This window comes from Tachyglossus aculeatus, chromosome 27 (genome assembly GCF_015852505.1).
Source record: "Tachyglossus aculeatus isolate mTacAcu1 chromosome 27, mTacAcu1.pri, whole genome shotgun sequence".
NCBI classification, from domain to species: Eukaryota; Metazoa; Chordata; class Mammalia; order Monotremata; family Tachyglossidae; genus Tachyglossus; species Tachyglossus aculeatus.
In genome coordinates this window covers 3060583-3079417 of record NC_052092.1, presented here as the reverse complement: position 1 = coordinate 3079417, position 18835 = coordinate 3060583, and the positions used below count along the sequence as shown (strand labels likewise).

The following is an 18835-nucleotide window of genomic DNA, read 5'->3' as shown; positions in this document are numbered from 1 at the left end:
TAAACTTGGCTCTAGAGAGAGCAGTGGAGAGCTGGCATGGCCCGGAGAAGTGGTCGAATGCTGACAGCGGGGAGCTCTGGTGCCCCGCCCCAAGCAGATGGAGAGGTCCTGGGTGAAGAGCCGTGTCCAGTTTTGAAGGTCTCCTGGAGGGAGCACGAGGAAACATATGTCTGACTTCTCCTCAGCCTTGGCTTAAGGCGGGAAGCCCCGCCGGGCGCGACACGTCTCTCGCGAAAAGCTGGGGGCTTTCCGGCTGTCCTCCCTTGCCCAGGGTGGGCAGAATGAGGAAAAGGAGGAAAGTCTTGAGCAGGAAAAGAAGTCCTGAATAATAATAGTATTTGTTAAATGCTTGCAGTTAAATGAAGCAGCGTGGCTCAGTGGAAAGAGCACGGGCTTTGGAGTTAGAGGTCATGGGTTCATATCCTGTCTCTGCTACCTGTCAGCTGTGTGACTTTGGGTGAGTCACTTAACTTCTCTGGGCCTCAGTTACCTCATCTGGAAAATTGGGATGAAGAATGAAGACTGTGAGCCCCCCGTGGAACAACCTGATCACCTTGTCACCTCTCCAGCGCTTAGAACAGTGCTTTGCACATAGTAAGTGCTTAACAAATACCAACATTATTATAGGGAAGCAGCGTGGCTCAGTGGAAAGAGCCTGGGCTTTGGAGTCAGAGGTCATGGGTTCAAATCCTGGCTCTGCCAACTGTCAGCTGTGTGACTTTGGGCAAGTCACTTCACTTCTCTGGGTCTCAGTTACCTCATCTGTAAAATGGGGATTAAAACTGTGAACCCCCCATGGGACAACCTGATCACCTTGTAACCTCCCCAGCGCTTAGAACAGTGCTTTGCACATAGTAAGCGCTTAACAAATACCATTATTATTATTATTATTATTATGTGTCAAACACTATACTAAGTGCTGGGGCAGATATAAGATCAACAGGTTCCACAAGGGGCTCACATTCTAAGTAAGAGGGAGAACAGGCATTGAATCCTCATTTGACAGATGAGGGAACTGAGGCACTGAGAAGTCTAGACTGTGAGCCCATTGTTGGGTAGGGACCGTCTCTATATGATGCCAACTTGTACTTCCCAAGTGCTTAATACAGTGCTCTGCACACAGTAAGTGCTCAATAAATACAATTGAATGAATGGAGTTGCCCAAGGTCAACCCTTGAGATGGTGCTCCATCTCAAACTCTCCCCCAGTAAGACAGCATGGACCACCCAACCCCCCTGACTCTCCCACCAGTGACCCAGCAGGATTACCCAACACCTCCAACTCCCCCTCTGGATTCAGCACAGACCATCCAGCACCCCTGACTCTCCTGATCTAGTGCCCTCCTGTGAACTTGAGACTTCTGACCTGCTCAGATCCCACCCCTAATCCCCTCCCCATTGGGTAAGTGATCCCATTGCTCTCAACCTTGTTCCCTTCAAGATTTGGGCAGGGGGGCACATCCTGGAGTTGTGAGATTTGATGAAGGCGGCTATGTGTCTGTGCTGCCAACACATCGACTGGTTTTCTTTTTTTACCAATTTGGCTCCTGTTCCCCCTCACCAGAAATCTGTCCAGCCCTAAATCCTCGTGTGCTCAGTATCTCCTTGGAAAGGAAGCTGCTGGGAACCACCTGTGGCCCATTCCCAATTATTCATGCTTGATGAGCCCCGTCACGGATGACGACAGCTCTGTCCTGCCAGACTCGGAATCCCAGATTTGAGAGGGCCGGCTCCGGCCCCTGACCCTTCTCTTCTCGCATCATTAGCTTGCAGATCACTGCTTGCTTTCTCAAAAAGCCGTGGAGGAAGGGTCCCGGCCCCGATCCTGGCTGAAGGAGGAAACTAAATTGTGGTCCCCGAGGAAGGGGGCGGGGCAGCAGAGACCATTTCAGCAAAGGGAGCAGGGAAGGAGGCGAGACAAGTCTGGGCAGAAGCGGAGGAAGAATGGGGAGGAGGAAGAGGAAATAAAAACAGCATTGGAGGTGGGGCAGATTTTGGACCGGGAGGACAAGCGTCTGGAATTTGAGGAAGTGTGAGAAAGGGAGCAAATCAGATGGATTAGGGAAGGAGAACAAAGTGGTCAGAAGTGCGGGGGCCCAGGCTGGCCTGAAAGATTGTAAGATGGAGGAAGGTGACAGAAAGGAAAGCTGAAGTTATCAAATCCACTTATGAGCAACATGGCCTAGTGGAAAGAACCCGGGTTTAGGAGTCAGGGGATGTGGGTTCTAATCCCGGCTCTGCCACTTGCCTATTGTATGACCTTGGGTGAGTCGCATCACTCGTGCCTCAGTTTCCCTATCTGTAAAAAGATAGGAAAAATTAAATACCTACCCTCCTACTTAGACTAGGTGCCCAGATGAGACAGGGATTGGGTCCGCCCTGATTATCTTACATCTACTGGACAGAAGCAGTGATGCCTACTGGATAGAGCACAGACCTAGGAGTCAGAAGGACCTGGGTTCTAATCTGGGTTCCACCACTTACCTGCTGTGTGATCACTTCTCTGGGCCTGTTTCATCTGAAAAATGGGATTTAAGGCTGTGAGTCCCATGTGGAACAGGGACCGTGTCCGACCCGATTATCCTGTATTTATCCCAGCGATTAATACGGCATCTAGCATATAGTAAGCACTTAACAAGTATTATTATTGTTATTATGAGCTGCAAGCTAAGAAAGCTGGGGAAACATCAGTGGCTGCAGGTCCAGAAAGGGATATCAAGAGGAAACAGGTGACCTTTCACTCCTCCACCCCGCTATCCCTAGGGGCTAGCCACTTTTGGCAGGGTCCCCAAGACCCTAGTGGAGGGTCTCCTGGAGCTAAGGCCCCCGGGGCCCAGCCCAAGATCCGAGCTGGTTTTACTGATGTTCTCAGTATCAGCCCTGCACCTGATGCTGGGAGTGGTCAGCTGTCACCCAGCTGCTCATAGGAAGCAATGGCAACCTGGAACTACTGCAAGGCTATTTCACTGGCAGCCCACCAGACCCAAAGAGGGGTTTTGAACAGCAAGTGTTCAGGGAAGGCAAAGGATAAATACAGTCCAAGAAAACCGGGAGGAAAGCCATTAAAAAAAAAAGATACAAAACTTCTATGTTTAATGAAAAAATTTGGACTCTGAAATAACCTGTTTCCCAAGGGGCCCCTGCTACCGTGAGTGGCTCCCGGCCGGAACCTGGTCTGCAAGCGTTCAGGCCTAAGGTGGCTGTGAGCCCGTGGCTTCCACTTGGGAGCCATAGCCAGGAGGAGGCCGGCAGACCCAACCGACACCGGGCCTGGGCTGGTAGCCCCAGCAGCCTGGCGGGGCAACTGGGCTTGGAGAGAGCTGCCCCCACTGAAGCTGCCTTGCATCTAAGTGGGACTAGGTGTGGTCTGTAACCACATCCAGGTGGGGCAGAGCCGGGCTGGGGTGCTGGCCAGAGATCCTCTCCTTTCTTCTACCTTCTGGGTCTGATCATCCTTCTCCTCCTCATCATGACTGTCCTTGTTATTGCCAGCAGTAGCAGCAGTGCTTCTGACGAGTCCAGCCTGCTGCCCCATGCCCCACCATGGTGCCTTCAGAGGTGGCACCTGAGCCTCAGCACCTCAACCAGGGCCAGCTGCAGTTCCCCTGTCAGGGTCCCTCCAGCTCCTGCCAGGAGATCTGCCATCCTGCTGAGGTTACCGGGGAAATCCACCGGGAGCTCGATTTCAGCTGCGGTCAATCTGCCAGGCCAGGAAACAGGAGGCTGGGTGAGAGAGCGTCCTTGAAGGCCAGTCCCCCAAATCCTGGGGCTCCGCCCCCAGCCGCTCCGGGTCAAAGATCAGGTGGCCGGGCAGAGGGGGCAGGACTCAGGGAAGCACCCGCCAGGCAGCCCTCAGCAAACCCTCAGCTCGCTCTCCAGCTGGTAGATCTTGGCCTTAAGGCTTTTCAGCTCCCCCTGGATCTTGTGAGTCCTCCGGTTCCCCTGGCGGACCTCGTGCAGGATGGCCAAGTCCTGGTCTGGCCCCACGTTGAGCGTCGCCTGGAGGGGTGGGAGATGCCACACGGAGGAAGAATGTTGGGGGACTGAGGCGGAACAGAAGTTTGGGGAGGTGGAAGGTCTGTCCTCCTGCACGTACTACAGATTTTCCGGGGCCAACCCCGGGACCACAGTGCCCAACTTAGGACTCGTTCACACATGTACAGGGCAAATAGTCACTTGGGCTAGTGGAAATGTCATGAACTGGGAGGCAGGAGGCCCGGCGTCTAATCCTGGCTCTGCCACTTGCCTGCTGGGTGGCCTTGGGCAAGTCGCTTCCCTTCTCTGAGCCTCAGCTTCCTACTCTGTCAAATGGGGGATTCAATACCTGTTCTCTCTCCTACTTAAACTGGGAGTTCCAAGTAGGACATGGACTGTGTCCAATCTGATTTCCTAGTAACTACCCCAGCACTTAGGACAGTGCCCGGCACATACTAAGTGCTTAGCAAATACCATAAAAACAAAATAAACCCCTCTGCTAACTACAGTCGGTAAGAAATCTGCTAGGCTCCCTGGTAAAGGCCTGGTTTGGCCTGGCTCTCTGGGCTGATTTTTGAGGAGATTCAGGACTGTGTCTGTTATATTGTACTCCCCTGGACACTTAGTATAATGCTTTGCACACAGTGAGTGCTCAATAAATACGACAATGATTCCCACCCAGTCACTTGGACAGTCCAGGTACCCCATACTAAGCCTCCCTTTTCATTCATTCAATCGTATTTATTGAGCGCTTATAGTGTGCAGAACACTGTACTAGGCGCTTGGGAAGTACAACTTGGCAACATATAGAGACGGTCCCTACCCAACAGGCTCACAGTCCTCCTCCCCCCACCTTCCCCAGACTCGTTCCCTTTGCTCTACCCCCACGCCCCACAGTACTTGTGTAAATATGTACATATCTATAATTCTATTTATTTATATTCATGCCTGTTTTATTTGTTCCGATGGGTATACATACCTCTAATTCTGTATATTTATATTGATGCCTGTTTACTTGTTTTGATGTTTGTCTCCCCCCTTCTAGACTGTGAGCCCGTTGTGAGCAGGGATTGTCTCTGTTGCTGAATTGAACTTTCCAAGCGCTTAGTACAGTGCTCTGCACACAGTAAGCGCTCAATAAATACGAATGAATGAATGCTGATTGGTTTAGCCTCTTAGCCGTGCCTCTGGCTCCCTCTTGTGGCTACGTCTCCAATTACAGCAAAGTCCCTAAAGCAAAGGTTGCTGGAAACCTTTTTCCTTTTTTTTTAAAGGTAACTGTTGAGCACTTGTTACGGTAATTGTCAAGCGTTTACTATGTGATGATGATGATGGTATTTGTTAAGCGCTTACTATGTGCCAAGCACTGTTCTACGCGCTGGGGTATATACAGAGAAGCAGCATGGCTCAGTGGAAATAATAATGGTGGTATTTGTTAAGCGCTTACTATGTGCAAAGCACTGTTCTAAGCGCTGGGGGGGCTACAAGGTGATCAGGTTGTCCCACTTGGGGCTCACAGTCTTCATCCCCATTTTACAGATGAGGTAACTGAGGCACTGAGAAGTGGCTCACCCAAGGTCACACAGCTGACAAGTGGCAGAGCCGGGATTCAAACCCATAACCTCTGACTCCCAAGCCCTCGCTCTTTCCACTGAGCCACGCTGCTTGGGCTTTGGAGTCAGAGGTCATGGGTTCAAATCCCGGCTCCGCCAATTGTCAGCTGTATGACTTTGGGCAAGTCACTTCACTTCTCTGTGCCTCGGTTCCCTCAGCTGGAAAATGGGGATTAAGACTGTGTGCCCCATGTGGGACAACCTGATCGCCTTGTATCCTCCTCAGCACTTAGAACAGTGCTTTGCACAATAGTAAGCGCTTACTAAATGCTATTATTATTATTATTATTATTACAAGGTAATCAGGTTGTCCCACGTAGGGCTCACGGTCTTAATTCCCATTTTACAGAAGAGGTAACTGAGGCACAGAGAAGTTAAGTGCCTTGCCCAAAGTCACACAGCAGACAAGTGGCGGAGCCGGGATTAGAACCCACATCCTCTGACTCCCAGGAGTGCGCTCTTGCCACTAAGCCCTGCTGCTTCTCTAGTGCCAGTGCCAAGCACTGTACTAAGCGCAGGGGTAGATACAAGCTAATCAGTTCAGACACAGTCCACGTCCCACATGGGACTCCCAGTCTTCATCCCCGTTTTACAGATGAGGGAACTGAGGCCCAGAGAAGTGAAGCGACTTGCCCAAGGTCACACAGCCAACAAAAGATGGGGCCTAGATTAGAACTCAGGTCCTTCTGACTCCCAGGACCGGGCTCTATCCACTGGGCCACTCTGCGGAAATGCGGATTTGCCCTGTGCACATTTGGGACGGGGCACGATGGCGGGACTAGAGAAAGCCCAGCCAAAATGGCGCGATGGCAAAATGGCTGCCACTTAGGTCAAGGTGAGTTTCTAGGACGCCCTTTTCCCAAAGCACAAACGGCCCCTTCCCTCTCCCAACCCAGTTCTGGGAGAGTCGAGTGGATTTGGATTCTCAGCGCCAGAGCTGAGCCTGACTTGGAGAAAGTTGGAGAAACTTCCAAGCCCTGAGGTGATTTCCACGATGCCCGGGGAGAGATACTCCCAGCCTCGGACATGATGATGGTATTTGCTAAGCGCTTACTATGTGCAAAGCACTGTTCTAAGCGCTGGGGGGATACAAGGAGATCAGGTTGTCCCACGTGGGGCTCACAATCTTAATCCCCATTTTACAGGTGAGGTAACAGGCGCAGAGAAGCTAAGTGACTTGCCCAAAGTCACACAGCTGACAATTGGCAGAGCCGGGATTTGAACCCATGACCTCTGGCTCCAAAGCCCGTGCTCTTTCCACTGAGCCACGCTGCTTCTCTGTATTTATTAAGCGCTTACTATGTGCAAAGCACTGTTCTAAGCGCTGGGGGAGATACAAGGCGATTAGGTTGTCCCACGGGGGGGCTCACGGTCTTAATCCCCATTTTACAGATGAGGGAACTGAGGCCCAGAGAAGTTAAGTGACTTGCCCAAAGTCACACAGCTGACAAGTAGCAGAGCCGGGAGTAGCAGACATGGGAGGGCAGAGTCGGGGGCATGACCTGGTTTTCCTCTGGGACAGTCAGCTTCCTGGCACTAGGAAGACCAACCCCTACCCCCATCCCGTGAACCCCAAGGGCCTGGGGCAGCCGTTCCCAACACCCCCCGATAGTCAGCGGCCCCTCGGTCCCCCCGCCCACCGGTTACCTGGAACAACAACTTCTCCACATCCTTCAGTTTCTGCCGGAGGGTCTTGATATCCGCCTTAAAACCTTCCACTTCCATGCAACGTCGCTTCTCCAGCGCCTCGTAGCGCTGATTCATCAACTGCAGACGCTTCCCCATCTTTTCAGAGCGCTCCTGGGGAGAGCTCATTGTGGTCAGCGAACTTGTCTCCCAAATCTGCTCTACTGGACTCTCCCAAGCGCTTAGTACAGTGCTCTGCACACAGGAAGTGCTAAATACCATTACCAAATAGGGGGGTCCCGGAGAGACAGGGAGGGCACTGCAGAACAGGGGTGGCCCTGCTTGGGGAATCAGTTTAGTCTGCCTCGGTTACCTTGAAAATCTCTCGCCCCACGTCCCCTTCTTCCCGGATTCGGGCCAGGTCGTCTTCCAAGGCAACACACTGTTCGCGGTACATATTGGACAGCTTCTGCTCTTGGGCTAACTTCTCCTGCAGCACCTGTAGCCCCCACAAAAACAGAGGGACCACCCACAAATTCACAAGGCGCTTGACGAGAGGGGCACGGGGCTGTTTTACATTAGTGCCTTTCCTCCTCCTGACACCCCAGTGAAACCGAGTGGGCAAATAGGATTAACCCCATTTTACAGAGGAGGAAGCTAAGGCCCAGAGAGGTTTTTTTAAATTTTGTTTGGTAGTATTTGTCAAGCGCTTTCTACGGGCCAAGCACTGTACCAGGTTAAATCAGGGATGTTAGTCCCCTGGAGGGGGTGGGCATGGGAGAGAGGGGGCTCATTGCCCCTGAATGACTAGTATTTAAGAATGAAACTGTGTACGGCAGGGGTTGTGATCTTCTAACTCCATTGTATTCCCCTAAGCACTCAATCCCATTCTCTGCATACAATAGACTGTAAGCTCCTAGAAGGCAAGGGTCAAGCCTACCCACTCTATTGTCCTCTCAAGTACTTAGTAATAATAACAACAAGAGTAATGGTCATAATAACAACAACAACAACAGTGGTATTTGTTAAGTGCTTACTCTTTGCCAAGTGCTGTACTAAGCACCGGGGTGGATGCAAGATAATCAGGTCAAACCCAGTCCCTGTCCCTCAAGAAACAAGAGGGAGGGAGAACAGGTACTGAACCGCCATTTTACAGATGAGGAAACTGAGGCACAGAGGAGGGAAGTGATTTGCCCAAGGTCACAAAACAGGCAGTGGTGGACCCGGGATCGGAACCCAGGTCCCCTGACGCCCAAGCTCGCACTCTTTCCCCTAGGCCTCGCTGCTTATTCTGTGCAGAGTTCTGCAATTGATGGCATTTACTGAGAACTTACTGTGTGCAGAGCACTGCACCAAGCACTTGGGAAAGTACAATATAACAATAAACAGACATTTCCTGCCCACAATGAGCTTATGGTCTTGAGGGAGAGATAGACATTAATAAAAATCAATAAATGTCAGCTATGGACATAAGTGCTGTGGGGCTGGGGGGGAGAGATGAATGAAGGAGGAATGAAGGATGAATGAAGGCCTCCAGGACGCCTTCCCAGACTGAGCCCCCTCCTTCCTTTCCCCCTCCTCCCCCTCCCCATCCCACCCACCTTACCTCCTTCCCCTCCCCACAGCACCTGTATATATGTATATATGTTTGTACGTACATATTTATTCTATATATTTTATTTTGTTAATATGTTTTGTTTTGTTATCTGTCTCCCCCTTCTAGACTGTGAGCTCGCTGTTGGGTAGGGACCATCTCAATATGTTGCCAACTTGTACTTCCCAAGCGCTTAGTACAGTGCTCTGCACATAGTGAGCGCTCAATAAATACGATTGAATGAATGAATGAATGAAGGGAGCAAGTCAGGGCAATTCAGAAGGGAGAGGGAGAAGAGGAAAAGAAGGCCTCTTGGAGGAGATATTATTAGTAGGCGTTCAATAAATACCATTGGCTGAGTGACGATGACGGCATTTGTTAAGCGCTTACTATGTGCAAAGCACTGTTCTAAGCACTGGGTAGTTGGTGTTGACCCCAGCACTTAATATTATGCCTGGCACATAGTAAGTACTTAATAAACACCCCCGTTATTCCTTTTCTTCCTGCCTGTCTCTCTTGTTGTGCTTAGTACAGTGCTCTGCACACAGTAAGTGCTCAATAGATTGAATGACTGAATGAATGCCAGAGCACTGGGCCCAGGGGCTGGGCGGAGAACTAGCTACCTTAACGTTGTCGCCATTTGCCCGTGCGGGCTGCGGACGGGGTGGCGAGAGTTGCCTGCCACCTCTCTTCTCCTCCCGTTCCTGAAGCTGCTCCTGGAACTGGTCCTTCTCCCTCAGCAAGTGGTCCTTCTCGGCCAGCCAGGACTTCTCCTTGACCCGGACGTCCGACTTGAGCCTCAGGTAGTCCCGGGTGCTCTCAAACAACAGGTCCTGAGTTCGCCGGAGTCTGGGGTGTGTGTGTGGGGGGGGGTGAGAGCTGGGCAGGGGGTAGGGATGGGGGTCTCCTGCTGCCAGACTGACCTGGCATCCTCCCTCTAGACAGTAATCTCACTGTGGGCAGGGAAAGTGTCTATTTATTTTTCTACTGTATTCCCCTAAGCGGTTATTACAGTTCTCTGTGGGCAGAAAACACTCAATAATAATAATGGTATTTGTTAAGCGCTTACTATGTGCAAAGCACTGTTCTAAGCACTTGGGGGATACAAGGTAATCAGGTTGTCCCACATGGGGCTCACAGTCCTAATCCCCATTTTACAGATGAGGGAACTGAGGCCCAGAGAAGTTAAGTGGCTTGCCCAAGGTCACACAGCTGACAAGTGGCGGAGCCTGGATTCAAACCCATGACTTCTGACTCCCAAGCCCGTGCTCTTTCCACTGAGCCAAGCTGCTTCTCAGTAGATACAACTGACTGACAAATGAGGAAGCCAAGGCACAGGGAAAGGAAGGGGCTTGCCCAAGGTCACCCAGCAGACCTGCAGCAGAGCCAGGATTAGAACCCAGGTCCTTTAACTCCCAGGCTTGGGGCTCTGTCCACTGGGCCACGCTGCCTCCCAATTTCAGCAATTTCACCTCACTCCCCCCGGGAGCCCTCCCCTCCCCACCCCGCCGGCGGTCACTTACTTGTCAGCCAGCGCTTTGATCTTGTCCTGGTCTCTCTGGTGCTGGACCTGGGCTTCTTCCAGCCGGATCCGCCTGTCCTCCAGGAAGCCCTCGATCCGGTCCTTGCACAGCTTGGCCTGCTCCTCCAGTTGGGCCTGCAGGGCCTCCACCTGGATGGGACCACAAGGCCGGACTGTCTCCCGGGACACCCCACCCAGCCCATCGGCGGGCTCCCTAAGCATCTAGCTATCCTGTCAGCCTCCTCGCTCACCTCCCTGCCTTCTGTCTCTCCCCACTCCAGTCCACACTTCACTCTGCTGCCCGGATCATTTTTCTACAGAAACGTTCCGGCCGTGTTTCCCCACTCCTCAAAGACCTCCAGTGGTTGCCCATCCACCTCCACATAAAACAGACACTCATCACCGTTGGCTTTAAAGCCCTCCATCACGTTGCCCCCCCTTCTACCTCATCTCGCTACTCTCCTACTACACTCCAGCCCACACACTTCGCTTCCTTAATAATAATGATGGTATTTGTTAAGCGCTTACTATGGGCAAAGCACTATTCTAAGTGCTGGGGGGATACAAGGTGATCGGGTTGTCCCACGTGGGGCTCACAGTCTTCATCCCCATTTTACAGATGAGGGAACTGAGGCCCAGAGAAGTTAAGTGACTTGCCCAAAGTCACACAGCTGACAAGTGGCAGAGGCGGCATTTGAACCCACGACCTGTGACTCCAAAGCCCGTGCTCTTTCGACTGAGCCATGCTGCTTCCAACTTTCCAACTTAATACCAACTTTCTTACTATATCTCTCTACCTTGTCCATCTCACTGCTGAACTTTCTGTCCTAGAACACACTCCCTTTTCATATCCAACACAGAATAACTCTCCCCCCACTTCAAAGCCTTACTGAAGGCCCATCTCCTCCAAGTGGCCTTCCCTGACTAAGCTCTCCTTTCCTCTTCTCCCACTCCAGCTGTGGACAGGAGATTTCGGGACTGAGACTCTGCTCAGAGCGATTGGTTCTAAAAACCAAGCGCTTACTCTGTGCCGAGCATCGTGCCAAGCTCCGGGAGACTGGGGTAGCTTCAACTGAATTAAGACAGACACTAACCCCATCCCAAGTGGGGCTTGCGGTCTAAGTAGGAGGGAGAACGAGGAGGAAACCGAGGCCCAGAGAAGTGAAGCGAACCGCCAGAGGTCACCCAGCAGGCAAGTGGCAGAGCTGGGTTGGAACTCAGGTCTGACTGCCAACTCTAGAGCTATTAGTATTCTTAGGGTATTTAGGATAATGGGAGTAAGGTAGAATGAGAAGCAGTGTGGCCTAATCAGAGGACCTGGCTTCTAATTCCGGCTCTGCCAAATGCTTGCTGTGTGACCTTGGGCAAGTCACTTTTCACCACAATTATTAGTATCATTTTTCCCGGGCTCTGCCCCAGTGTGTTGGCAAGGTGGAGGGCTGCAGGCCCCCAATTACCCATCCGGACACGCCCTACCTGCAGTACGAGTGTCTGACTGTCCCTCTGGTAGGTTCTGGGGTCTTGGAGAGCCTCCCCTCTGGCTGCTGGTTTCGCTGCGCTTTTTGCTGGACCTGCTCAATCAATCAATAGGATTATTTGAACGTTACTGTGTGCAGAGCACTATACTAAGCACTTGGGAGAGGATAATATGACAGTTAGTAGACCAACTCAGCGTGTCTCCTCCGAGTCGGGGAGAAGGAAACGGACACAGAGCTTATGGCCCAGATTCCACCTCGCCTGCCGGCCCCAGGACCCCGGGGGCACGGTGGATACCTGTCCTGGAAACGAGGTTCTCTTTGCGTTCCTGGGGTTCCCCGGCCCGCACTGGCTTCTGTGGAATGGTGACCTGGGAGGGATCAAACGGGGACTGCGGCTTCAGGAACGATGTGGTGCTTCGGGTGTAGCCGAAAGCCGACCACTCCCCCAAATGTCCCCTTCCACCCGGCACCGTGGCGGCCACTTTCCAAAAAGCGAGAGAGCTGGGGGCCCCTGCGTGTGACTTCACGGTACCCCATCGGCCTGTACCTTGTGAGGGGGCTCCTTGTGAAAATAGGTCAGGTCTCCCGTGTCCGATCCTACCAAGGCCAAGAGGTGCTGAATCTTCTTCCGATCCTCCAGCTCCCTGCAATCCCAGAGAAGGTTAGCAGTTGCCGATAGAACTAATACTTCTGAAGCAGCGTGGCTTGGTGGAAAGAGCACAGGCTTGGGAGTTAGAGGACGTGGGTTCTTATCCCGGCTCTGCCATTTGTCTGCTATGTGACCTTGGGCAAGCTGCTTAGCTTCTCTGTGCCTCAGTTACCTCATCTGTAAAATGGGGATTTAAGACTGTGAGCCCCATGTGGGATGACCTGATTACCTTCTATCTACCCCAGTGCTTAGAACAGTGCTTGACACATGCTGCTTAACAAATACCATTATTATTATTTTAATAATTATTATTATTATAATAATTGTGGTATTTGTTAAGCGCTATGTGCCAGGCACTATACTAAGTGCTGGGGTGGACAGAAGCAAATCGGGTTGGACACAGTCCCTGTCCCAGATAGGGCTCACAGTCTCAACCCCATTTTACAGATGAGGTAACGGAGGCCATGCTGCTTCACCCCATCTCATCTGGTCAAGCCCGTGGCCGACGAGCCCCCCACCCCCGGGTCCGTCCGCCCCCCGGCCTGGCACCTGATCTTCAGCCGATCGTTCTCCGAGTAGAGACGCAGAACGTGCTCTCGCTCTTGGAAGAGAAACACCTGCATGTCGCTCAGGGCTTTCTGCAGCTCGGCGATCTCTTCCTCCCGCTGTCGCATTTCCCATTGGAGCTTGTGCTGTTCGGAGAAAAAAGGGTCCGGGGCGGAAGATCGATCACCAGGATTTGGGGGAGTGCAGAGTATAGTAGAGTTGGTACACACGATTCTGGCCCTACTGGAGTCCCAAATCCAGCATGGCCATGGCCCTGATGCCAGAATACCCACGTTGGGGGCGAAAGGCCCCACGTGGGCTGCAACTCTGCAGCTCAGCCTTCCCCTTGCAGAGCCATCGCAGAATTCCCTGTAGCTCCCACCTCGGGTCAGACACTGGCCGAGCCCTGCCGGCCCTGGGTGTATCCCGGGCAGCACCCAGGGCACAGATCTGTGACCACCCCCCCGCCCCGGTCCTCTCTACCTGCTCCTCGCAGGTGGCTTTGTACTTGTCCAGTCTGGCCGTCAGGGCCTCGTGCTCCTCGTCGAAGTCGGCGATCTTCTTCCGGTAGTGCTCCAGGAGCTCCCGTGATGGGCGCAGGACGGCCAGGCGCTGGCTCACAGTGGGCAGCGGCGGGGAGGGGTCAGGGCTACCGGATAGCGGGCCCCGCTGGCGGAGGCCGGAGCCCTGGCCCCTGGAGGAGTCCCGGGAAGCTGCCGCTCTTGGAGAAGTCAGGAATAAGTTAAAACCCCTTGTACTCTTACGGAAAAAACCCCAGTCTGATACCCGCCGTCCACAACGCAAGCACTATGTGATTCGATCAATGAAGCTTATTGAGTGCTGACTGTCTGCACAGCAGTTTTGATTTTCAATGGCATTTAAGTGCTTCCTATGTTCCAGACACTGTATTAAGCGCTGGGAGAGACACAAGCTAATTGGGTTGGGCACAGTCCCTGTCCCACATGGCGTTCACAGTCCTAATCCCCATTTTCTAGATGAAGTAACAGACACAAAGAAGTGAAGTGATTCCCCAAGTTCACATAGGAGGCTGGTGGTAGAGCCCGGAATAGAACCTCGGTCGTTCCGACACTCAGGCCTGGCTCTAAATGCCAGTTTCAGGGGCTTTTGCTGTGCAAGTGAGGCAAAATGTGAGGTATTTATCATGTTCAGAGCATTATACTGAACACTTGGGAGAGACAACCCCTGCATTCTCCCACTCCCTTGATTTGCTCCTTTTATTCACCTCTCCTTCAGTCCCACAGCACTTCAGTCCATCTCCCAAATGTATTTATTTATATTAATACCTATCTCCCCCTCTAAACTGTAAGCTCACAGTGGGCAGGGAATGTGTCTACCAACTGCTATATTGCATTCCCCCAAGCACTTAGTACAGTGCTCTGTACACAGTGAGCACTCAAACATGACTGAACGATTGCGATCTCAGTGGAGTGGACTCTAACAACTTGGTCTGTGAGGTAGCTTTAAAAAAAAAAAGAAAGAAAAGGAAAATTGAATTATTTCTGCAGGGTGCTGATGTTGCTAAGTCTCCCATAGTGTTTTTGAGCACGGCTTGAAGAAATCATGTTTGCTTCCCTCACTCACTCCCCACTGCAACGTTGCCCCCTGCCTAAAATAATAAAATCCAGTTCAGGAGGCCCATCTCTGGCACCCTCGGAGGACAGCGAGGAATTGTTCTAACTAGAGAAAACTGTGTTCCCAAGTCTGGCAAGCACCAGCAGGCTGGGTTTTTGCAAGTGCGAGATTTGTGTTAGAACAAAAAGGAAAAACAAACAACTTCAAAGCCCAAGAGAAACTGGAGAGAAACCCTCACTGAAAACTCAAACCAGCCGACTCAGCTGGCAGTTTTTTCTTTCTGTTAATGGCATTTGTTAAGCACTTACTATGTGCCTGGGACTATATTAAGCGCTGAGGTAAATACAAGATAATCAGGTTGAACACAGTTCACGTTGGACAAGGGGCTTGCAGTCAATCCCCATTTCACAGATGAGGTAACTGAGGCCCAGTAGGGAGGTGACTTGCTTAAGGTCACACAGTGGACCAGTGGCAGAGCGGGAATAGGACCTAGGGCCCTGTTCTTTCCGCTAGGCCAAGCTGCTTCTCATGGAACTCAAGTTCTTAACCAATCATAATTACTGAGCGTCTACTGTATGCACAGCACTGTACTAAGCGCTTGGGTAAGTACACTAGAACAGAGTTGGTAGACACACTCCCTGCCCACAATGAACTTACCGTTTCAAGGGGGAGACAGGCATTAATATAAAGAAATAAACGATAAATAAGGACAAAGGTGCTATGGGGCTGAGGGAGGGGTGAATAAAGGGGGCAAATCCAAGTGCCAAGCCCATTCTTTTAAACTGGATTCCAAAGAAGCGAGGTCCAAGGAGCCAGTCAGCTAGTAGCCCACTTGGAGCTAAGGCCAGAGGGCCTTCTTCTAGACTGTGAGCCCACTGTTGGGTAGGGACCATCTCTATATGTTGCCAACTTGTACTTCCCAAGTGCTAAGTACAGTGCTCTGCACATGGTAAGTGCTCAATAAATACGATTGAATGATGAATGAATGCTAAAGTTTTTCATTTCAACCCCACCAGAGAAGGCAAACGTCTTACCTTCTGGAGGCAGGGGGATCGGTCGGGGTGAAATCCATGCTGCCTATTCCAATGCCTGCTGAAGAGATGAGCGTATCAGAAATGGGGAGAGAGGTGTTCTGATTTTGGGGTGGAGCAGTTTAGCCCGGTGGAAAGCGCCAGGACTACAATAATATTTGTTGGTATTTGTTAAGCGCTTACTACGTGCAAAGCACTGTTCTAAGCGTTATGGTACTTGTTAAGCACTTAGTAAGTGCCAATGCTGCTCTAAGTGCTAGGATAGATACAAGTTAATCAGGTTGGACTCTGTCCCTGTCTCACATGGGGCTCACAGTCTAAGTAGGAAGGAGGAGAATTTAATCCATTTTACAGATGAGGTAACTGAGGCACAGAGGAGTTAAGTGACTCGACCAAGATGATGCATCAGGCATGTGGCAGAAATGGGATTAGAACCCCAGTCCTCTGACTCCCAAGCCAGTGCTCTGTCCACTAGACTGTGCTGCTTCTCTTCGAGTCTCTACTACAAGTCAGGAGACCTGGGTTCAAATCATAGGACGTGGATTGTGTCCAACCTTATTACCCTGTATCTACCCCATCACTTAGTACAGTGCCTGGAACACAGTAGGCACTTAACAGATACCATTAAAAAAAAAAAAAAGAAAAGAAAAGTGAAGTGACTTACTCAAGGTCAGACAGCAGACAAATAGTAGAGCCGGGGGTCAGCAATTTTTCACTGGAGACCTGCAATCACTCGAAGAAGCCTGAAGTGGGGAATACCAATTTCAGAGGTCCCAGGGCTCAGCATGGGTAAGGCCCAGGATAATTTGATCCCTATGCCTAAAACATGTCACCGCCTCCCTACCCTCCCAATTATATGAGTAGCAGCGTGGCTTAGTGGAAAGAGCACGGACTTGGGAGTCAGAGGTTGTGGGTTCTAATCCCGGCTCCGCCACTTGTCACCTGTGTGACTCTGGGCAAGTCATTTTACTTCTCCATGCCTCAGTTCCCTCATCTGTAAAATGGGGATTAAGACTGTGAGCCCCAAGCAGGACAACCTGATAACCTTGTATCTACTAGTGCTTAGAACAGTGCTTGGCACATAGTAAGTGCTTAACAAATACCATCATTATACTTATTATTAGAAGGGGGAGACAGACAACAAAACAAAACAAGTAGACAGGCATCATTAGCATCGAAATAAACAGAATTATATATATACAATTATATATATATAATAATAATAATGGCATTTATTAAGTGATTACTATGTGCAAAGCACTGTTCTAAGCACTGGGGAGGTTACAAGGTGATCAGGTGGTCCCACGGGGGGTTCCCAGTCTTAATCCCCATTTTACAGATGAGGTAACTGAGGCACAGAGAAGTTAAGTGACTGGCCCAAAGTCACACAGTTGACAATTGGCGGAGCCGGGATTTGAACCCTTGACCTCTGACTCCAAAGCCCGTGCTCTTTCCACTGAGCTATGCTGATATAAACATATACTATGTGCCAAACACCGTGCTAAGCGCTGGGGCAGACATAAAGTCATCAGGTTGACCCTCGTGGGGCTCACAGTCTTAATCCCCATTTTACAGATGAGGTCACTGAGGCCCAGGGAAGTGAAGTGACTTGCCCATGGTCACACAGCAGACAAGTGGAGGAACCGGGATTACAACCCACATCCTCTGACTCCCAAGCCCGGGCTTTAAATAAATAAATACCATAATTAAGTGAAAGCCCCCAGCCCCTTTCCCTCCCCATACTTACACTCAGAGAAGCAGCGTGCCTCAATGGAAAGAGCAGGAGCTCAGAAGTCAGGAGTCATGGGTTCTAATACCGGCTCTGCGACTTGCCTGTTGTGTGACTTTGGTCAAGTCACTTCACTTCTCTGGGCCTCAGTTACCTCATCTGTCAAATGGGGACGAAGACCGTGAGCCCCACGAGGGACAACCTGATTACCTTGTATCCGCCCCCCCCCCAGCCCCAGCGCGTATGAATGAATGAATAGTAAGCACTTAACAAATACCATTATTGTTAGCATTGTGGCTCAGTGGAAAGAGCCTGGACTTGGGAGCCAGAGGTCGTGGGTTCTAATCCTGACTCCGCCACTTGTCAGCTGTGTGACTTTGGGCAAGTCACTTCACTTCTCTGGGCCTCAGTTCCCTCACCTGTAAAATGGGGATTAAGACTGGGCCCCACGTGGGACAACCTGATGACCTTGTATCCCCCCAGAGCTTAGAACAGTGCTTGGCACGTAGTAAGCGCTTAACAAATACTATTATTATTAGTAGTATGATGTTTATTATTATTGTTATTACCGTCCCTCCGCTACCATCGCCCCACCTCGTCTCCAACGGAAAAGTCTCAATTAAACACGAGAGCGACAGGGTGCCGTGAAGAACCGACCAATCACCGGGCCGCTTTTCACGCCTCGCCCAAGCGCCGTCCAATAGAAACTTCGGGACCGAGTGACGTCATCGTGCCCTTCGGCACCGCCCTCGCCCGCCGCTTCCCCGCGCAAGGCTTACTGGGAAATGTAGTTTTCACTTCGCCCAGCCCTTACACTCGAAGGCGTGTGGAGAATAATAATAATTATAGCATTTATTATTATTAAAATAAATAATATATTTTATTTTATTATTTAATTTATTATTAATTTATATTACATGATTATTATTTATTTTAACATTTTGTTATATGTTAATGATAAATTATTATTATTAATAATGAAGGTATTTGTTAAGCGCTTACTATGTGCCAAGTACTGTTTTAAGAGCTGGGGTAGATACAAGGTGAATCAGGTTGTCCCATGTGGGGCTCACAGTCTTAATCCCCATTTTACAGATGAGGGAACTGAGGTACAGAGAGGTTAAGTGACTTGCTCAAGGTCACCCAGCAGGCAAGTGGCGGAGTCAGGATTAGAACCAGTGCTCAATAAATAATTCATTCAATCGCATTTATTGAGCGCTTACTGTAATAATAATAATAACAATAATAATGTTGGCATTTATTAAGCGCTTACTATGTGCAAAGCACCGTTCTAAGCACTGGAGAGGTTACAAAGTGATCAAGTTGTCCCAAGGGGGGCTCACAGTCTTAATCCCCATTTTACAGATGAGGTAACTGAGGCCCAGAGAAGTGAAGTGACTTTCCCAAAGTCACACAGCTGACAATTGGTGGAGCCGGGATTTTAACCCATGACCTCTGACTCCAAAGCCCGCACTCTTTC

The 18835-nt window shown here is 50.7% G+C and overlaps 1 protein-coding gene across 1 annotated transcript; it reads right to left on the bottom strand.

Moving 5' to 3' along the window:
* Positions 1 to 3111: 3111 nt before the first annotated feature.
* On the bottom strand, positions 3112 to 17406 carry CCDC77 (coiled-coil domain containing 77). The gene is made up of 13 exons (XM_038767943.1): positions 17374 to 17406; positions 16291 to 16369; positions 15630 to 15687; positions 13486 to 13723; positions 13006 to 13148; positions 12355 to 12451; positions 12103 to 12175; positions 11806 to 11900; positions 10331 to 10479; positions 9431 to 9656; positions 7587 to 7712; positions 7235 to 7387; positions 3112 to 3998 (listed from the first exon to the last, which is right to left on the bottom strand). The coding sequence occupies exons 3-13, from the start codon at positions 15665 to 15667 to the stop codon at positions 3852 to 3854; spliced, it is 1485 nt and encodes a 494-aa protein (XP_038623871.1). The 5' UTR covers positions 15668 to 15687; positions 16291 to 16369; positions 17374 to 17406; the 3' UTR covers positions 3112 to 3851.
* Positions 17407 to 18835: the final 1429 nt, after the last annotated feature.

Excerpts from the sequence above, each read along its gene's own strand:
- CCDC77 (XM_038767943.1), bottom strand. The coding sequence starts at position 15,667 with ATGGATTTCACCCCGACCGATCCCCCTGCCTCCAGAAG. Across the intron at positions 10,480-11,805 it reads GTCAGACACTCGTACTGCAG|GTGGAGGCCCTGCAGGCCCA; the intron begins GTAGGGCGTGTC and ends GGTCCCATCCAG. Across the intron at positions 7,713-9,430 it reads CAAATGGCGACAACGTTAAG|GTGCTGCAGGAGAAGTTAGC; the intron begins GTAGCTAGTTCT and ends TGGGGGCTACAG.